The sequence below is a fragment of the Centroberyx affinis genome, unplaced genomic scaffold, assembly GCF_046629955.1.
Source record: "Centroberyx affinis isolate AG114_WGS23_722 - 3 ecotype Tasmania unplaced genomic scaffold, CSIRO-AGI_Caff_v1 ptg001130l_1, whole genome shotgun sequence".
NCBI lineage: Eukaryota > Metazoa > Chordata > Actinopteri > Beryciformes > Berycidae > Centroberyx > Centroberyx affinis.
In genome coordinates this window covers 35557-56552 of record NW_027279669.1, presented here as the reverse complement: position 1 = coordinate 56552, position 20996 = coordinate 35557, and the positions used below count along the sequence as shown (strand labels likewise).

General features: G+C 41.0%; 1 protein-coding gene across 2 annotated transcripts; it reads left to right on the top strand.

Annotated features, from left to right (window-relative positions):
• The first annotated feature begins 4639 nt into the window (after positions 1 to 4639).
• On the top strand, positions 4640 to 14892 carry agtrap (angiotensin II receptor-associated protein). Of its 2 annotated transcripts, none has more exons than XM_071523931.1 (5): positions 4640 to 4776; positions 6022 to 6056; positions 6305 to 6413; positions 7711 to 7915; positions 12013 to 14892. In XM_071523931.1, the coding sequence occupies exons 1-5, from the start codon at positions 4750 to 4752 to the stop codon at positions 12135 to 12137; spliced, it is 501 nt and encodes a 166-aa protein (XP_071380032.1). In that variant the 5' UTR covers positions 4640 to 4749; the 3' UTR covers positions 12138 to 14892. The 2 variants fall into 2 exon arrangements, with proteins under 2 accessions (XP_071380032.1, XP_071380034.1); XM_071523933.1 differs by lacking the exon at positions 12013 to 14892 and adding an exon at positions 10229 to 10594.
• Positions 14893 to 20996: the final 6104 nt, after the last annotated feature.

Sequence of the window (20996 nt, the reverse complement as noted above, 5' to 3'; positions counted from 1 at the left end):
AGAAGTTCAGCAGAAGTTCTGGGAGAAAGAGACTGGGATGTCAAAGAAGAATAGGCCCTGCAAATATTAGAGCAAGTGCAATCAATAACAGTCGGTCCATCTATGAGCAGAACACACAAGCCTCCCTGCAAATCTATCCGTATCAATATTTGATCGGGCGGAGAAAGTAAAGCTCATTTTTCGTACCTATCGGCTCAGTTGGACTGTGATTGTGCCATCCTGATTTACGGCCATAGACTAAAAGCGGTGGTGATGTATTTGTAATACTTACCTCTGAGAGAGTGCTCCGGTACTGAGTGCCCTGTTGAAACCTGGCCAACAGCCAGCCGAATGATAGATTACACACAGCCACATCCTGGCAGAGCTGCAACATCACATCACTAACACCAGAAAGACACCAATACGTTTCTCGTAGATTTCTTGAAGTAATTAATTACTATAGAGTCGCTATCTCAAACCCGACTCTTCAAGATCGGTGTGCTCTCAAAAAGCATGCAAATACGACAATGAGAACAATTTAAATATGAGTAAACAACGCTGCGGGAAGTATACTGCAGCATCTTTCCAGCTTCTGGGACCTGCCCAGACTGTAAAACAGCCCATGAATCATCCGATGAGAAGGAAGTAGGGTATTGGATTCTCTGTAAATGAAGTGTAGAAGACGACGCTTTAATGAAAGTGGTGTTGTGTTAAATTTATGCAGTCTGTCATTCACTTGTGAAGTCTGTCGCTGCAGGTTAGGCGGTAAAGGGAGTCATTTGTTTCCAATTACATTAGATTGCCCTAGGATTGATTTTTCTCTGATGGTTAAAGACACTATACCTCAAATGAAATAACACGCCCATTTGTCACACCGCGATGTCATTTTAAAACACACACACACACACTCGGGACAGCATATTGGGACTGCTAAACATGCACTTGAAGTGATTGAAAACATAAATACTTCAATCAGGGGGATAAATCTGCATAAAGTGTGAGTCACGCGCTGTCACAGGGGTCAGAGGTCACGGAGAGGTCATGGGTCACACTGGCTGTGGGAGTGCAGGGGCCATCTGCCATGCTTGAGGCATACAATGGGATTTATTTCCATTATGGGTGCGAGAGGAAACCCTTGATACAGAAGCACTGGGAAGCAGACTGAAGAATAAGCCTCACCGTCTCCGATTGTAGAGAAAAATCAGCAAGGGGGCATCTTGCATTAGCATTTTAAAGATTTGGCTGCTGCTCTCATCCAGAGTGACTTACAATGAGTTCAAGAGTGAAATACGCTTAAATTCCTCCATCGCCACCATTGCGGACAGGCAGCAGTGAGGAGTGCAAATGTCAGCCGCAGCACCCAGAAGTAACAAATATTTTATGATTATGTACAATAGACAAGTGGCAGGTAAAGAGTCAACAGCCAATGAAAAATACAGTAGAAATACATATACATATACATACACATATACATATACATACACTACCAGTCAAAGGTTTGGACACACCTGATTGAATGTACTATGTTTTTCATTATTATTATCTCATTATTTCATTTTGACCTAAAGGCTTATGCTTAAATGCTTTAAATTTGTTTTTTAGACAAATATAAATAGTGAAGTTGATGCCTATGTATGAATTTCTTTCCAAAGCCTTTGCCTTTCCATCAAGGCAAAGGGCGGCTACTTAAAGTATCTAAAATATAAGATAGTTTTGATTTGTTTAACACTTTTTTGGTCAATGCATAATTCCATAATTTATATTTGTTATTTCATAGTTTTGATGTCTTTACTATTATTCTAAATGTGGAAAATAGTAAAAAATAAAGAAAAATGTAGTGTGTCCAAACTATTGACTGGTACTGTATACATATACAGTACATATACAGTACATATATATTACATATACATATACAGGGCAGGAGCATGATCAGGTGCAAATAGAGGGGAGGAGGATGTGATTTAGGGGTGAGAGGAAGGCAGGGGGGATGGGAAGTGTTTCTTGAAGAGATGACTTTCTAAATTGCCAATGAAGTATTTTCTCTATACTGTTCAACTGGAGAAACTGGAGTGTATCTGTGTGGTGAAAACCTGAGGGCGAACAATATAAAAGTGAAAGTGCAATGCCCCTTAAACACCAACACAGAACAGTGTGATGATTACAGCCTCATCATAATCTGTCTAGTTTGGATCTATACTACACGACTACTGAATCATGTGTTAAAATTGTGGATTTGACTGTTCAATTGAGTATTATTTTCCTGTGCTGTCACGCCGCGTAGGAGCTCGATTCCTGTTCTCGTTGAAAAATGGATCAAAAATCTGTGGGTGGTCTGCATATAAACAATGTTTTCTCCTTTTAATGTGAAACAACAACAACTCCTGTAACTAAATGTCCTGCTGTGATCTTGGTCAGGCCTTCCTTGGAAAAGAGATGTGTGATTACAACAAGATAACCTGGTTATTAAAGGTTAAATAAAACAAATAATAAAAAAAACAATTTATCCGCACAGTATTTTACAATATGCTCATCTGTCTTGCTGCGATTATATTGATCTTACAGGGGGGTAAGTGAGGTTTGATGGCTGCCTGTTAAGAAAATAACTGACAGATCAGCTCATAACTGAGGATTCAAGTGCAAACCGCACCTGGAGGGAAGATGCCTGTCTGTGAATTCACCAGGGATTATTATACAGCGAGGATTTGTCAGCCAAGAGCACAGTTTACTCTGCTATAGATTTTACTGTAATTCCTTTTAGGAAGCGAAAGTAGGAGGACAAGATAGAACCAGAGAAAAATAAATATAGACAACTATAATATATTGTGTACATTAGCATACATGTTGTGCAACGTGTGTAGTAGCTAGACCATAAAAGTGCCTCTGTGAACCAATGCTATCCAGAAAACAAACTGTGATTACTAAGGTTAATGGTGTTTGATTGTAGTGTAGTCAGAGACAAATGTTATGGATTGACATCTTGGAGGATGGAAGTGCAAAGGAGAAACATAAGAGAGGGTTAGCGGTTTTTAACCGTTATCTAGAGGGGAAAGCTGACTGAGAAGACATTCTTGTTTACACCAACGGCCTGAGGGGAGCGGTTGCAGGCGGAGATAAAACTACATGCAAACGCTCATTCATATCCAGCAGCAGCCCACTGCAACTACACTCTATACTGTCAGCGACTGAGCAGCTCCACTTGAGCAGGTGGGGATTAACTGCCTTGCTCAAGGGCGGCTCATTTGCAACTCTGCAGGTCTGCAGTAGGCTGTTGGTAGACCAATATATTGATTTGCTGCTATATCAGGCCGATTTAAGACCCTTTTAAGAAAAACTGGCCTGTGAATACTGTTCACTGCTGATATGAAAGAGGTAAGGATATGATTTTACTCAACAGCTTCTGGCAGTCTGCAAAACCTGAAATCTGCCTCACAGGATTCTGTTACACTGTTAGATATCATCAATTTATGATGTTCAACAAATTCCAGGAGTTATTTTGTGATGAAGTGATGCAATTAACTTTTTTGGTGAAACCACTTTCCCTCAACCTGCCTCGTCTAACTTCAATTAGTGATTTCCTACATTTCCCAGATTGCCTTTCAACAACCCCCAGAGAACGTGCCTGAATTTGTTGCATTCCGCTGTGGGTTATACATGAAGGTGGAGAGAGAGCGATAGTGATAGTGAAGCGAGCGGCTTTCCAGTGGAGAAATACTGAGTCATGCCCATTACTCACAACACAACATGTCTTGTGGCTGCATTGCATTCTGGTCTATTGTGGCTGCTGTCACTGCAGAGTCTCTTCCTCTTCTACGATGGATTTCTCCCTGTATGATTGTTGAACATCAGTGCAAAACGTTGAGTCTGGTGAGCTGGAAATATTTCACATCATCTACGATTGGCCACTTGTCCACAGGAACAAAACAATACACCACCAAACAACAAAGTGGGCCCAGAAAGTTACATCACCAATAGCTGTTATTTTTTAAATTGTGTTAAAGTGTTATTGGGTGGATTTTTCCTTTAAGGAGCTCCTAACCCACTTAAAATCATTTCATTAACATTACTTGCAATAGACAGTGTTAGTGTCTCTTGATCTAAATGCTGTTTTAGAGGCTTTTCCACCCTGCCAAGAATACCATTCTGAGGTGGAAACACTGAATCGTATTTTCTGGCATGCAAATTAACAAATTTAAAGGATATTGATGAATATCAGCACTTAGGCATCTTAAATCCACAAAATATCAGCCTTCAAAAACCCATCAGTCAAACCCTGCTTTCCAGTCACAAACTTCATTAACTTTATAAATCACTAAACCAAGATAAAGTAAAATTTATCTTGTTTTTTTCCAGCTATCTACACCTCAGTCAGCCTAAAAGAGGAGATGTGATGACTGACTGTCTGATTTTGAGCCGTTCAAACACACATGCTACATTCCTGATCCTTCATAGTAAACTGCTGGTGATGGTACAGCAGCCTCGGTGGAAGCTGGGAATAAAGACTGTGACCAATGCTTAGCGCTCATATGATTTCTCGCAGGCTGAACTGTATGAGGCGCGGGGGGGCGGGGGGCTGGGGGCGGGGGAGGGTGGGAGTCACATGGGAGCGGTCAGGCTGCTGTCACATGGTTTGTGTTTGCAGACTGAGCCGAGGGAGGAGTTGGGGAGAAGTTTCAGTCAAGGAAAACCTGCATTTTTTGTTTTATTCATGTGGTCCTCAACAAGTTGATACAGTGAAAGGGGACCGAGGAAGATCTGCGTTGGCCAAATATTATGGAAATCCCTGCCATAAATCTGAAGGTAAGTTTTGATGTTTACTTTATGTTAATGTTGGATGCTACTGACTGTGTTTACCACAGTGATTGGCATTACATTGTAGCTGTTATCGCGTCCGGTACAGTCACAGTGGATGTTGCACAAGTTTCCTATTTGTGGCAACTACGGGTCTCTGCTTTAGATCCAGAATTAGACTGTTTTAAAGTAGTGCAACGCATTTGTATTGGTTGATTTTCATAAACTACAAGTAAAAAAGGATGAATGAGAAAGTTATGTATTGGAGTTGTAGCCAACTGTAGAGCAACAGAGGGCGAATAACCGTTGTCGGTAGGTATTTATCCTACTGTAAATTAGAGGTGACGCACTTACGTTGCTTTTCTAAGTATCCAAAATACGTAAGACAGACTACAAAGGCATATTGTAGGGAGCAGTGATGGGAGCTAGGTGACTTCAACAAGGATGGACATGTTAGAAATACAAATATAGTGATAAGACTGCTCATAATTCATAAGCCATGATTAATGGCAATATTAACCACGTGAGTTTGGCACTGACCTCAACCTAAGAGAGTCAAAATTTGATCTTGTAGTTTTTGTCATTGTTATTTGGAGCAAAGATCAAGCAAACATGTCCAGAAATCTACTTGGAAGCCCATCTGAAAAAAATCCCACCAGGAGAGCATTCAGGATCAATGTTCCCCTCTGTTTATCACATTAACCAAATAACAATGTCTTATCAGTCATCACTGTTTGTCCCTGGAAATGTAGATGATATAAGTTGGTTTTGAAGTTTTGGTGGTAAATGATATGAGATGCAGGGAGTGAATTGACACCCTTGATTAACCACCTCTATTGCCACAAAAAGTTTCTCATGTCATATCATAACCATAAAGAGGAACACCATTCAAGGGAATAAGTCCTATATGATATTCATAAAGTCTAGGGAAGTCCATATACAGTTTGTAAAAACTCCCACTGCTCCCTAAGTGGGGAAAAAATAATGTTTCTACGCTAGAAGACAGTTAATTTGGAACCAACAATTTCTGAAACCATGAAATCGATCCCCACATTCATTGTCCCTGAAGCAGCTCCAGGCTTTATACCTGGTGCAAAGTGAACACAAGTTTGAGTTCTCCAGTTTCAGGCTTCGGGAGAGAGCTGTTAGTGATCACACACATGGACTGGACTGTCCTAGATCACAGTTTCAACATGAAACTAAACTGAGCGGTGTTCCTCTTCAACACTTTTTGTTTCTTGTTCCCGATCACAGGCCATAGTACTGGTGCACTGGCTGCTGACAGTGTGGTGAGTGTGAAGAATGGCTGCTTGGCTCCAATGAGGCTTTTTCACAAACCTGAGGAATTTCTCTTCTCTCTTCACACACGCACCCACACACACACACACATAACCACACGCACAGTTTGACCTAATATCTCGATGCAGGCCTACTCTTTAAACATAAACTTCCCATACTGTGTGTTGTCAGACATAATTCCTTGAGTTTGCCTAACAGTCTGTCTTGTATGAACTGTACATGTGTGTATTTGCTGCAGGGGATGCATGGCATGGCTGCCCTTCTCCTTTGCTTGGGGGAACTTCAGCATTTTAGCAGTTGGGGTGTGGGCCATCGCTCAGAGGGACTCGATTGACGCTGTGCTCATGGTGAGTCTTTTGCCTTGATTGCTCCATGTAGGCTGCGATCTCAACGTCATGTGACAGTACAGGAGTCTATCTATAGGCATAGCGCTGCGTATCCGCTCTAACCTATTTGTGTGTGGAATCTAGGACAATCTCTGAGCATCCCCTCTAGAAAGATAGCCTTCCCTTAATTCCAGGCACACATTGCAAAGTCGTTGGGACTTCCAGAGTGTGTCAGTTTACAGCAGCAGATTTCCACATCATGTGAGAACGCATGTTATATGCAATGCAAACCAAAGCAGAGACCCAAAGGGGGGGTTTGAGTGCACAAGCAAGCCAGGAGTGGCACCTCTCTTGAGAAGCTAGGCATCCGGTGTCTTGCTCAAGGACACTTTCACAGTAATGGATTCTGACTGTTGCAGGATTGATTGAACCTGTGAAGCTTCCAGTCACACAGCAGTCTCTCCTCCACCAGGCCACACTTGCACCCCATGCGCTTTAAAGTCTTATATTCATGTCGCTCACATCCAGGGTCTCTCAGAGGGAAGAGCCTGGTGAACTGAGCTGGCCGAAGTCAAGTAGGCAGGTTGGAAAAAATAAAGCAATTCATCCACGGTATTCTTTCTGGTGCGTGTTTAAAGCAGCTGGTTACACAATGCAAGACAGCGGCCTGTGTTTCAAAGATAATTGGACAAATCACTGGAACAGGATGCTGAAGATGTTTTAATTTACTTATTCATGTACTGCCTGCATTTGTTTTATGATTATTTCCTGGCTTCACTTTCCCAAGATATTTATATCCTTTCCTCTGAGATAAAGGTAAAGGTGGCCAGGAGAGCAGGATAGCACCTGTGGATTTTTTTGGGGGAAAATGGTACTTTTTGTGATTCAGAACTGACAACACTAGTGTAAAGTTCATTTGGGTGTAAAAACTCAAACCAGTAATTTATGGATCCAGAAAATAATTCCCCCATTCATCCTCAACAAGAAGCTGAAGATGTTTTTTTTATTTCCTACTTCCTCATGTACTGCCTGCCGTTTTCATTTTGACTTCCTGGTTCCACTTTCTGACGTGTCCAGTGTGAATCCAATTTGATATTTATCTCTTTTCCAGTCAGAAATGGAATAAATATCAGAGGAATCACTTTATTTGCCACATACAGTAAATGCAAATATAATAATCTCTCTGTGGCATTATTGCAGAGACATATTGACAGTTTGCATAGAAATACTTTCTATTCTAACATATGGTATGAGGACAAAAGGACCTCACGTCTACTCAATGGTCCAGTAAGACATTTCTCTTGTCCTCTCCTTGTAGTTTCTGATCGGGATGACCGTGACAATACTGACTGACATCATCCATTTTGGGATCTATTATCCGCTGTCCGAATTAGCGGTGGACAGGGACACGTTTCGTTTCAGCGCGGGAATGGCCATCCTAAACCTGCTGCTCAAACCCGTGTCCTGCTTCTTTGTCTACCAAATGTACCGTGAGCGTGGAGGAGATTACAACGTCAACTTTGGTAAGTGCTGCTAGATATCTCCCAGTCATTCATGTACGATAAGATAAGGAGTGGAGGGCTGTTCTCTGGTGTCACAAAGGCTGGGTCTCAAGGAACCTATACCTATTTGTACTGTGCAGATTTTTGGTATTGATATAGACATCAACAGATATTGGAAACCTTGAAAAGATGGGATTTTTACAACAGAAATTGAAGCTACCTTCCAGCCTTTGGGGATTTTTGCTGAGGAAATCAATTGAGCATGGGCTAATTCCATTTAGAAAAGCAGATGGCATAGAAAATGAGCAGAAAATGACTTATCTCATTACATAATGAATCAGGCATTCATTCATCAAGGATATGTATGGGTAAAAGTTTTATTTTAGAACAAGTATGGAATGATCTGAACCAGTATCTGTATGAAAAAGAAAATTCCCAATGATCCCCAGTCCTGAGAGTGACCAAAAACTGGAGGAACGGTGTGATGCATGTGCCTCAGATACCATTACATTGCCCAGCAGCGTTTTGAGCAAAGGCATGAGATCCTCTCTGTGTTGTTTTATGCTGTTTGGCATGAAAGGCCTGTGGAGTTCACCACAAACTGGAAGGCTGTGTACTAAACCGCTGGCAGATGATACCACAGTCAAGCTAATTGAGTTACAGTCACAAGACTAATGCAGTGGAATATCAGACCTGCACTTTGGATAAGCAAGTAAATAATTTTTCTCATGACTGATGAGACAATCATCTGTTTATCGTCCCCAATCTGACTCCGTTCATACTGCGTGGAGGAATATATTTGATTCATGCCGCTTTTGATTGGAGAAGCTGAAAAAATTATAGAAAAATGGCACAGGTTTCCGTAGTTTTTCCAGCTGTACCTTTGTATCAGTATGTGTGCACAGTAGTAGATATGTATCATGTATCGACCGTTCAGCGTAGCAAACTCCTTGTGGGTGAACAAATGATAAGCACACTTCTTCCATCGACTGGTCAGGGCATACTGGAGATATGTTCTTTGATTAACCGTGTGAGGCCATTGATTTGTGGGCTTTGCCTCTCTCTCCCAAGAGCCGTTCCGTCAGAAATCCCACCAAGGTGAGAGGCTTGTTGAACTGTTAAATCCTGCACATTGTTACTCATTACTCATTTCAAAACAAATATTATTACTTATTACTCCCTGGGAGAAAGAATTTGTTGCACTACTCATTATATTACTTTTCCATTTCTCATCCTCTCTTGCCTCCAAAAAGTCGGGATAACTCAATTGCATTGCCTGTGCACTTCTATGTGAAGGATTAGGTGAAACCAAATAGTGGTGATATCCATTGTCCTTGCTTGATAAAATCAAAGTAATGAGAATAGTTCCATAGAGGGAAAGTAAAGTCTTCTGCCATTTCTCATCTAGACTAGCTCAGCGTATGACAAAACCGAACCAGGGGGTGTGGGGATGTAAGTGCTGACAAAACTAATAGCTTATTTTTTTGATCCGTAACTGTAATATCACCACTGAAATTGAAATAGCAATTTGTTACACTAATCATTAAAGGGAAAAGTAATGAAATTACTTCTGTGTTACCACGGTTAAACCGTTATTAATACATACAATACATACTATTTGGGGGATAATTGAATATTGATGAATCTGTTCTCTCTGTGATTTTTAGTTTAATGGCCCATACACACAGCAGGTACATCCATTTGACTTTGATTGGCTGTGTAGGGGCTGATGAATGTAGCTAATGTTAGTTTGAGACAATGTGTGTTTTAATTGCTGTCTGATTGCATGGCTGATGTTAACGTGGTTCCCTGCTGCACAGCACACTCTGGGAACAAGGCAATCAGGTGTGTGTGGGCGAATTGTTGATTCAGGTATCCAGGGGCCTCTGAATTTTGATTGGCGGCCCTCTTGTGCTGGCTTAAATGACTCTGGCTTTGATGTGACTTTGACAGCGTTTCTAGTTTTACATTTACTTTGCTTAATAAGGACTTCAGTTCTGAGTTTTGAAGCATTCAAGTACAAATTACCTGCCATGCATTATCCTTAAATGCTCCCTGCTTGCTCGTGGTTACAGAATCAATTAATGTGTCATCCTACCGTTTATAGGAATTTGTTGAAATCTGCATTTCCCCAACCTGTTCTCAGTGCACCATCATCTCTAAACCTCACACTATCTCTCGTGCTGTTTGCAGTTTAACCTGCCTGTGAGTGAAGTCTGCCTTCGCTGTCTCTCATGTTGTTCTTGTTATTATTTGATCATTTGTCTTTTGTCTCTTTCCCTCTGGTCGCTCTGCTCTCCTCTCCTCCTCCGTTGCTGACCCTTGACCTCTCAGACTTAGAGACCTCTGTGGACAGTCGATGCACTACGGACAGTGCTGACAGTGCCTTTATTGCCCGCCGCTACTGATTCCCGGCCTCTTCCTTTTCACCATTTCTCTCCTTCAATCATCCTCTCCCATCCCCTTCCGCACTGGAAGTAAGATTAAAAATACGGCTGCTGGACTAAAAAGAAAGTACACCTAACTTTTTTCTTGTTTCTGTTTTTGTCCCCCGTTTCTTCACATATACAGTATGCTCTCTTGTTGGTGTGTTCTTCTGTCCATCCATCTCTTTGTTTTTGTTTATGTCCATCCATGTCTCCATCTGCCTATTCCCAGCCTGACATCTTCATCAATCATTACTACCTTCCCATACTTATCATACCTGCAGAGCTTTGCTTGTGTGTGTCAGTGTCAGTACAGTATGTTTGTATTCATGTTTCTACTGTATATATGTGTTTATATGTGTTTTTGCAAGTTTTCATCTATGTATTATTCATACTGCTACTCTCCAGGCACCTCATTTGTGTTTGTATATTCTGTTTGCATATATTTAAAGTAGAGATGCATGATGGTGCACATTCTCAAGCAGGCCTAATTAACATAACATTGAACATAATGTTGACTCATAATAGGCAATGAATATAGGCATTGCGTGTGCATACTCAAATATACATAAATTAACAGGTGATTTAAGGTTTGGCTTGATTTTATTGTGCTCAACATGGTGTAGTGCTTTAGAATCAATAATGCATTTTTATGCGCTTATGATTTTGAATAACTACATAGCTGTAATTAATATGATTTTTTCAATGCATCCAATTGTGGAAAAGCTAACTCTCCTAAATGAAATTAAATGGCAGTTTTGATTAGCATTATATGTGCATTCCTGATGCAGTAAGACTCTGGGCTGTGCAGTATGGCACAGGTGAGAGTATGCAGGCCTTCGTAGTTCAGAGAAATGTCATTGGTATTCTGACCATGCCGGACTCAGGGACTGTTTATTGTGTAGAGCTTCATAAGGGATTCCTATAGGATATACCAGATGGATTATGTCAGTATATTGCCTTCACAAAATGTGTTATAAATCATGTTTGCCTATATTCTACCTAGGAACTCATATGCATAGGTTTTCAATGTAAAAATTTCAGAAGGATTCAGGATTACTAGAGTCTGAAGTCTCTACAGCAGAAAGCTGTAGAACATAATCAGTTTTTCGCACTCAATCTCAGATCGTTCATGGTGGTCCGTTCGTGTTGCCCAGTTCTCCACAAATAGCCACAGTGTAAGTAGCTGATCAAACACTGGTGGATCTAAAAAGCACTGTGCAAGTGATGAAATCTGATAAATTTTAGTCCCACTGAAAGAAACATTTTGAATGTAATTTGCTGTTTTCTCAGTCCAGTGTTCATCAGAGGCGGTTTGTGCTTTACTGTATGTTGGCAAAGTTAGTTTCCAACAATATAATCCATATTTATCCAGAGGGTGCCAGATGCTCGAGTCAAGATAACAAATCTGCCCAACTGTGTCATTAATCTGTATATGAGAAGAAATGAGTGTGAACCACTAAAAAAAAAAAAAAAAAAAACATTTGTGAAGATTGTGCAGAACCTTTAAACTTCAATGTGAGATTTACTTACATGTGCAAGTATTTTTAATATGTATATAAACAATCGTCAGCGCTCCAGAACAAGAGTCCTGATTAGTCATAGTGTTTCTAAACGGATACGATTATGAATAATACATTTGCATGGCGGGGGGTTGTGTGTGTGTTGAAGACTTTGGGCTTGTTTCTGCAGGTTTTCCCTCTGTAACACGAAACAGAGATGCCTACCAATCCATCGACCAGCAGGATCAGTCGTCCGGCCCAGCCAACCCCTTCAACCAGGCCCAGGACGGCAAACCAGCCGTCCGCCCGTACTGAGAGAGCAAGGCGCTGAACTCCGCAGTGTTTTCCTTCCCATGTTATTTTATGCAGCAGTGGTGCTTAGGGGGTAATTTTCGTTTTGGTTCCACATCCGTTTTGTAGTGTTTTGTAGTCCTAGTGCAGATTGCAGCACTAAAAGCAAATTGAATACTTTATCGTGGTAAAAACATGAACTCTAAACATTATGGCCGCACTGTTTGGGTTTTAGAGGGAAATTTGCCGTAAGTAAACTCATTTTAATTTCACATTTTCTTTAGCAGTGGTGGTAATTTTTTCTGCTGTGATGGCGCACCACTGCTGAATGAATGCAAAGGAAATGCTGCTCTGCTCACCTCCATGCTGTGCTACTATTGTTGTAGCCTATTATTTTGTTGTTGTTTTTTTTTTAAAGCGGAGGTACAGTAGGTGTTGTATGGAGCTGTTGAGTCTACAGCAGTTTTCGCAGTTTACTTTTCTTTCCAAATTAGTCTTCCTTTCAAACGCGGCACTTATGGACATTAAGAGACTTGTCCGTTTCTCTTTGTGTTCTGTAAGTTATGCTCATGTTCTGCTCGTGTCACTCAGTATTTATCTTCTATCTTCTTCATCCTGCAGTTAGTCGTTGTTTTACAGCTCCGTAATGCTTGAAGTTCATGTGTCAGTTGTCATGTCGGTTGTTAAATACACTAGAGAATTGAAATGAATGTCCAGTGTAACTTGTGCCTTAGACCTTATCTTGCACATGTATATGATGTTTGGAATATATTGTCTCTGTCGGCTAAAAACCTTGTATCTTCAACGTGTGCTTTTCAGGACCAAAGCAAATCAGCCTCATTTTTGACTCGACCACTGTGCATTTTTTGTAGTTTATCCAGTGGGATTTGTTAGCATTTTATAAGCCCAGGGGTTGTAGAATTCATTCATTATCTCAGCTCATATAAAACCAAATAATCCTTCAGTTGAAGTGAAAACATGAAAATCACCAAAATTGCAGTTACGAAGGTTTTCACACGACAACAAGCGGTATGAGAAAAGAACTTAATGGTACAGTGCAGCACACTAAGCAGGGGCACTGCTCATGTACTGCTCATATATGCAAAATAATGATTAAAGCTACCATCACACCTAGCACTATAACTATAAGAGACACCTACAAGTATGAATATTTATAGTCTTTTCTCTCTTTCACACTAATAATACCTATGCAGTCGTGACGCACCTGTTTATTCCAAAGATTAAACTTTGATTGATTACTCACTTCTTATTGGCACAAAATAAAAAAGCTCTGAGAGAAATTTGACTGTGCTTATAGGGATCATGCAGTGAGAGCACTTTGTGTTTATAGTCAGCACTGTGTTGGGAACACACTCCGTTCTGCTCACTGAAAACAATTTTAAAGTTGTCATCTTTATAGTTATTGTCCCATGTGTGAAGGAGCCTAAGACTGCCATAAGTCTGCCTTCTGCTTATCAGTCTCCACGCTACACTAACTTCCTCTACTCTCTTGCCTACTGTAATATCTCTGTGTCCCCATAAACTACTGACCACACACTGTACAGCCTCTGATAGCTGATGATCTGTTACAATATGTTCCTACTGTAGGAAGACAGTAGATGCAAGCGTTACTTTTTTTCACAGGTGAATGTTAAATGAAGGGTGTTAAACCTTGAACGGTTTGCATTAACATTTGCAGCATCTCTGTGTTCAATGTTCAATGAATAATGTGTGATATCACTTTGACCACGCACTCACTGCACCTCAATTTTAGTGTGCAAATCACATAAGGTTTCGGAGATAGCTGTTACAGCGTTATGAATGCAGATACTGTAGTTGCAGAGTAGACTTTACTGAGCGATTGCATCAGTTGGATCTTTTTGCATCAATTGTGAAACTGAATGTTACAACTTTGTTCCTGTTTCAGAATCATGAGTGTAGTGACCCAAGATGTGACAAACACGTGAGTCAAGTGACAAATGATATAGTTATTTTCTTGTAGATGTTAAATGATGTAGTAATACAGATCGTAGGTCATATGAGACACCTTACTTGCTTACATACCTCATGTAATTATACCTTGGTTCAGTTTATGCACCAATACCCAGTAGCCCAGTCTGACTTTTACAGATGTTACCATAACATATGATGGGAACTGAACCCCTAACCCTGGTACTGTCCAGCAAGCTACAGAGTCACATTCCTATATTTCTACACTGCATAAATATCCATCTGAACAGGTTTTACAATGTTTTGATCAGTCTTTAAATCTTAACCTTTTTGAAAAATGTAAGAATATCTGCTAACAGGTTGAGATTTTTGCACTCCAATGCAGTTTCATTTGCTTCAAGATTTATCCTGAAAAAATGTGTCAGTATCTGAAAATAAGGCAAGTTGCGCCACTTGTTCTAATTTAATATCACTTGCACAAAGAAAAATAAGATTTAAAGACTCAGTACAAGGCTAAATGACTTGATAAGATGTACATTTTTGCAGTTTATGTATAAATACTGCTACTGCAATATAGTTTTCACTGAGGTGAACCTGTAAGAGAAAAGATGGAAGATGTGGGCTGCAGGGTATCAAGAAAACTCCACAGCTCTGTTGTATCTTAGCTTTGATCTTTGACTGTTGAACTTGCTCACTTTATGACTGATAATATTTTTGTTGTTACATTTTCTTTTGGTTTTCCAACATGCAAGTGTTTGTTGTCGTCCTGCTTTTCATTACAAGATTTCCTCTGATTTGAAATTTTCTGTGGCAAGATGTTTTCTTACAAATAAAGTTAATAATAATAATGTTTTGAACCCTTTGCATCTGTATAAACAGTACTATCAAGCATTTTGAGATTGGCTATTCTTGTCAGTCCTAATACTTGCAACCTATCAGATTCTTCCATCTTTCCATTTGTGTTTCATGTTGTAGGTTTTCTTCTTTCTCTCTCTTTCACACACACACCTCTGTTTACTGTTTGCCCTGCTGCTCTCTGGGAGATCACTTCATCACCCTGCTGTTATTTATCCAGCCAGACAAGTCACTTATCTTCCTGCTTTTCCCGCCCTCCTTCTTTGGCACTCCACTGTGCATATTCCCAGGGTGTTGCACATGACACCTTCAGTCTTAACCCATTTTAATGAGCACCAAACACTTATCTTCCTGGCTTTCCTGCCCAAGATTCAGCTCATCTTGCAGACAGAATGTCCGTTGTAACACAGCCTGCGCGCTTGACTTAATAGGATATGGAATTGCTAAAAATGTGAAACAAGGCTCATGAATGTGAAAGATTTATTTTCTGTTTGTTGGCTCTTGCATAGCAAATATAACTAGAATAATTAAAGTGATACTATGCACCACCTGGAATGTAAAACACCTGATTTTCATATTTCACACATACCCCAGGTGAAAACAGGTGCTCCTCAAATTAAGCACACAAAGTATCAAAGCAGTGCACACAGAATGTCGACTCGCAGTCAAGTTTTCTCTCCCTGTTGGCTTTTATTATCACGAGGCAGTAACTCTGGTTAGCTTGAATGGTCTGTTGTCCTCAAGTGTGTATGGCTGTGCAGCAGTAAGCCCTTGAGATAAGAACCTTGTCATCTATTTGTTTATGGTGCCTCGTGGGCCTCTTAGGAAAAGCATGAATGGAAATTCTATTACTGCAGCAATCTTGTACACACACATTTATACGCACACACACACACACTTCCATTTCATTGCACCACAACGGCTTCCTCTTCAACTTTGGCTCGGTTTACATGCACAGTGTGACCTGGCTATTGGCCATACTTTGGTTAAAGGAAGAATCCACACTTAAACACTTTAACAAAAACAAAAACGAATGGTGATACACCACATTCCAGCGCAGCTACAATGGACTTTGCAGCAGAAGCAGAAAAAAAAGCAGAAAAATCTTCATCGATCTAAAATATCAACAGTAAACACCAGATTTTGTTGTCAGTTCCTCAGAATCCAAGAGCAAGCACTTCTTCTCCTCAATAGTCCATAATGCAATCATCCACATTGTGTTTTGACTAAGGGGGCGCAGCTGCGATGAGCCCCAATGTTCACAAACTCACCCACCTTTAATTGACAGCAACAAGTTCACGCCCATTCTCTGGGGTTTGTCAAAAATTCATTCTGGGAAATGCAGGAAATCACTACCTGAAGTGGAAGTAGACGAGGCAGGTTGAGGGAAAGTGGGTACACCAAAAAAAAAACACTGGAATGAACTTTGCAAAAGTGATATCTAACAGTGTAAGAGTATCCAAGGATGGATTTTACCTTTAAGGTTTTATTCGGCTGAAGCTTTGTACATGAACCTTTGATACCCTGTGATTGAGTCTCCCTGTTGCCATGAATAAACCAGTTAACAGAATATCCCTGTCCACAGATAGAACAGGCCGCCAGCAACAAAGTATGAAAAGCTTCGGCCGTCAGCTCCCCTCTCCCTGTTTGACTGAGGTTACTTTTGTTACAGGGGAAAGAAGTGATGATCCATACAGTAAGAGTAACAGTATGTATTGCTCGCCATCATATTTGTTGTTGACATCAAAATGTACCATAACGCTGTGTTTTGTGCAGATGGCGAAAACCAAAAGTAAAAGGTGTAAGATATGTTTAATCAGGTTATTCCAACCCAGGTAAGATGTTTACATGCTTCGAACCAAAACCCGTTTACTTGAGAAACCGGGTTAAGAACTGAATTCTCCTTGCATGCCAGTGTGTCACCTTACTTTTTCACACCGTTTTTTTTTTTTGGAATCCTGTCCTGTTTCTCCTCTCTTTCCCTTGCGAAAGCATCTGGGAGAGATCTTAATTAACGAGTAACCCCTCTGTTAATGATTCATTCCTACTGAGCTCCTAACGAGAATGGGAGGCTGATATTCTAAAGGAGGAGGAGGAGGAAGAATCTGAGGAGGAAGGTGGGGGAAGGGGAAGGGGAAAGGGAAGTGGGGGGGGGGCTGGCAGCCCAACAAGCTGTTGATTAATAAGGAGCTGCTGGGCTGCCTCTCCTGAGTGTTGCATGCAGGCAGGGTTGACACATCCTCAGGCACACACCTGTGATTCCTCTGAGTCAAGGACACGCTCGCTGCCATTGTTGTTCGATGCAATAAAAGGAACTCAATTTGTCAGGTCCGTTATTGCATTAGAGACAACCCCCGGAGAGGCTTTGTGAGAATGAATTCCTGGGCTTCAGGACCGCTGACTTCCAAAACAATAAGAAATGTCTTATTTACAGCGTGTCGAGCTGACCAATACTTCTGAAATCAAATTCACCGATAGATTTTTAAAGGAATTTGTTATATTGCTTATTCCTGAGAAAACCTATGAGAGTAAAGCTAACTACTTTTCCTCCTCCGTAACTCTGTAATATAGAGAATTCACTGCACACATGACAAGTGACTCGGCTTAGGTGTAAATAGTGGTTCAAATAACAGAGACTTCTGCATGTTTACTATGGGTCAATGCAAGTTTCATTCAGTATTCAGCCATTCTATCAAGGCAAACGTCAACTTTCAGGATCAAAATAACAATCATTTCATTCACAAAGTACAAGACATGTACAAAAAACAACATTTATATCCAATGTGGGGAAAAAATCATTGCCTGAAGTTCATAATTCAACAAAAGTATTTTCAAGTCAGCCAAGAACTTCTTGCTATCCTCTAAAAGTAATTTTTATTGATCACCGACCATATATGGTATTCATACCTACGGAGGAATTAAAGCCTTGCTACTCCTTTTGTCCTATTTTTTCATTCCTTTTTTATTTCTTCTATCTTCTAATTCCCTCTTGTTGCCGTTCCTTATTCCCCATTTATCCTCAATTTCCTCTTCCCATTCCTCTCTCAGTCTTCATTCATTGTTTCTCTCAAACAAGAATGTGAGCTAGACTTTTTGTGTGGAAAAAAAAAATGTAAATACCTTATTTTCTTCTCAACACACTTTCCAAATATAGGCCAAGAGACTGGGGATAAAAATATGACGTTAAGAGGTGGTGAGGTCAAATCGAAAACCCATGGCTGTGAGACCTGGGTTAATTATACAGCACAGAGCACAGAGAATGATAAAGAATATTGATGTGCTTTGACCTGTGTGTGTGTGTGTGTGTGTGTGTGTGTGTGTGTGTGTCTAATCGGGTTTGGGTGAACAGACGAAAGAGCCAGGGAGGTTGCAGGTGTGAATCCCTGGCCTGGATGGGAAAATCTGTGCGGAGAAAGTGAACGAGTAACAGCCTCCTTTCCCTCAACAACTTACTTAACCCCCTGGCCTGCTGACTGGAGCTCCCAGGTTTGAATGTGTGAAGCAAAGCACTGCTGGAAAAACAAGAGCATGCACCCTCAGCAAGCCTTCCCCCGTATAAATAAATGTTTCAAATGTGAAATTGATTCAGGAATGACATATTTATGCCTGGAGCATCTCGAGTTCCCTGGGAGAGCTGCCTCAACCCTTGACCTTTTCACACCGCTGCCCCGTGCACCTGTCACTATGGCGATAAGGGCATCAAAATTGATTCCAATTACCCTCCAGTCCACACCATCCAGCAGTCAGTGGGGTCAACAAATCCCTCACCATTAACCAAGGAACGCTGTGGTTGGTTTTATTTGTTGGTTAACATGAAACAAAACAAAAACACGGCTCGCTGCTTTCCTCTCGCTCCTATCTCCTTTTAAACTATGTCCAATATATGTAATAAACCATCTAAATGTGTATACCTGGAGACTGCAAACACTTGATAACCTGTAAATGTGTCAGTGGTCACCATAGCAACCTTTGGAGCCAGTCGGAGCTCTGTATTTAGCATGATGGAGATGCTGTATCTTTAGCTTCATCCTCATAACCATTTGTGGTATTGTCTTCAATATGTTCCATTTGCTGTATTCTTATCTATATTGTAGTCTTATGCTTCTTCAGTGACCCAATTTCCCCATGGAGATCATTAAAGTTTCATTTTATCTTATCTCAGAGTGTGTTGACTTAAGTTTTTTACCAATTACTTGAGTCAAAACGTACATAGTTTAATAAATGACTGGAGCATTGGACACAGTGTTCATTATTTCAGCGTTCTTCATTTTATCCTCCATGAGTGACTAGACTCCGGCACCTGCTGTAAAATCTGGATGGAGTGGATCTGTGTCTTATCTTGTTGGTTTTAAGCATTCAAATGAGCGCATTCTCAAATGACAACCATCTCTCCATAAGCTTTATCTCCAAATGTGCCTTGAATATCTCCTAAAAATAACTTTTTTTTTTACGTTTTGTTCCCCCCCAAGCACTAGGTGAGAGAGTACAGCAGAGAGAGAGAGAGAGAGAGAGAAAGAGGGAGGGAGAGAGAGAGAGAATAATGAACAGTGAACAAGGACCTGGTGGTTCGATGAGTGCAGATGATGAATGACCACGGGGAGGGAGTAGAGGACCAGAGCAGAAGCACAGCCATTTTTTACTCCGCTGTCACAAATGTATTTTTAATGAATCTGCACCTCTGACTCCTCTGCAGAGCAGGCCTGTTCCTTAAGGCCAGCATGACCCCAATATTTTCTGGGAAGCAGCAGGGCTGAACAAACCCACTTTAGCTCCGGCGCTGTAATGTAAATAACTTCCTCCTGTTTGCTGAAGCCATCAGTCTAGATCCACATTACTATCCTTACCTGGACCAAGAATAGGGGCTGTCCCCGTCTCTGTCCTTGTAGCAGGTGGGGTAGTTTCACCTTGAATTGCTCCTGTGCGCTTGGCTCCTGTGTTTCCCAGAGATTTTTTTTTTTCCTCAGGAGAATGAAAAGTCCCTGAAAGCAGCATTTCTACCAGGTGACGCTAAAACTATCCACACAGGGGTCAAGCCTCTCGATGGCTTGACCCATCCTGCCTGTGTATTTGTAGGGGAAACGTTGCTACTCTCCATTTCCAGTCAGTTGTAACATGGGTTCAGTTCAAATCTTTATTGAATTCCAAATGAAGGTGGTAGCAAATTAATTCTACTGGTACCAAAAGTACACACAAGATTAATGAAGACGTGAAAAGAGGGAGGGGAAAAAAACAAGCAGAGAGGAAGTGGGAGTGGAGGAGAGTTACCTGCTGATTTCCTACAGGCAAACACCCTAGAGCATGCTGCTGACACTGTTGTGCTATAGGTGGGGAGAAGGAAAACTAGGAGGAATATATATTTCCTACAGTACACCGTGTTTTGATAGGGTGGGATATTGAGGATGAGCTCAGAATATGAAGAAAAAGCAGGAGATCGAGGTTAAGGAAAGGCCAGTTACACTCACACACGTATATAAGTGGACGTCGAAATTGTGGGGGAAAAAAACGGCACAGACACCACTCTGGAAATGATTGCCTCATTTTGGAAAAGATTGATGCTTAGGGTGATACGCATGAAGATACACGCATCATCATGTGACCCAGACTGACACCCAGAACGACACGCACATCATTGCGCTTGTTGTGTTCCATTTGTGCTATCACACTGCTTCAACGATCTTGTGGGGATTGGACCTGGGAAGTCATCCATCATCAGCTCCAGCCAGCCCAAAATGTTTTATGCGAAGACTAGAGATATTACAAAAGCAATTCCAGAAGCACTACAAAGAAAAAAAAAACAGTGAGTGACAATTCAAACTCTCAGCATACTGTATCATTTTCAAAACAAAAGCACTGGCAGAACAATGAAAAGCATCCCAGGGAAGAATAATATTATCCACTCCTGCTGTTTCATTAAAGCAGCAGGACGGCAATAATGTTCTAGGTAATGCCAAAGGAATTCTGCACGATGTTTGGGGCGAGGAAGCTGTCCGTCTCGGGCTTTAAACAGCAGCAAGTCTCTTGACCTCAGTGTGAGTCCAGTTAGTGCCAGCAGCAGCAGAGTCCATGGAGGCTTGTTTG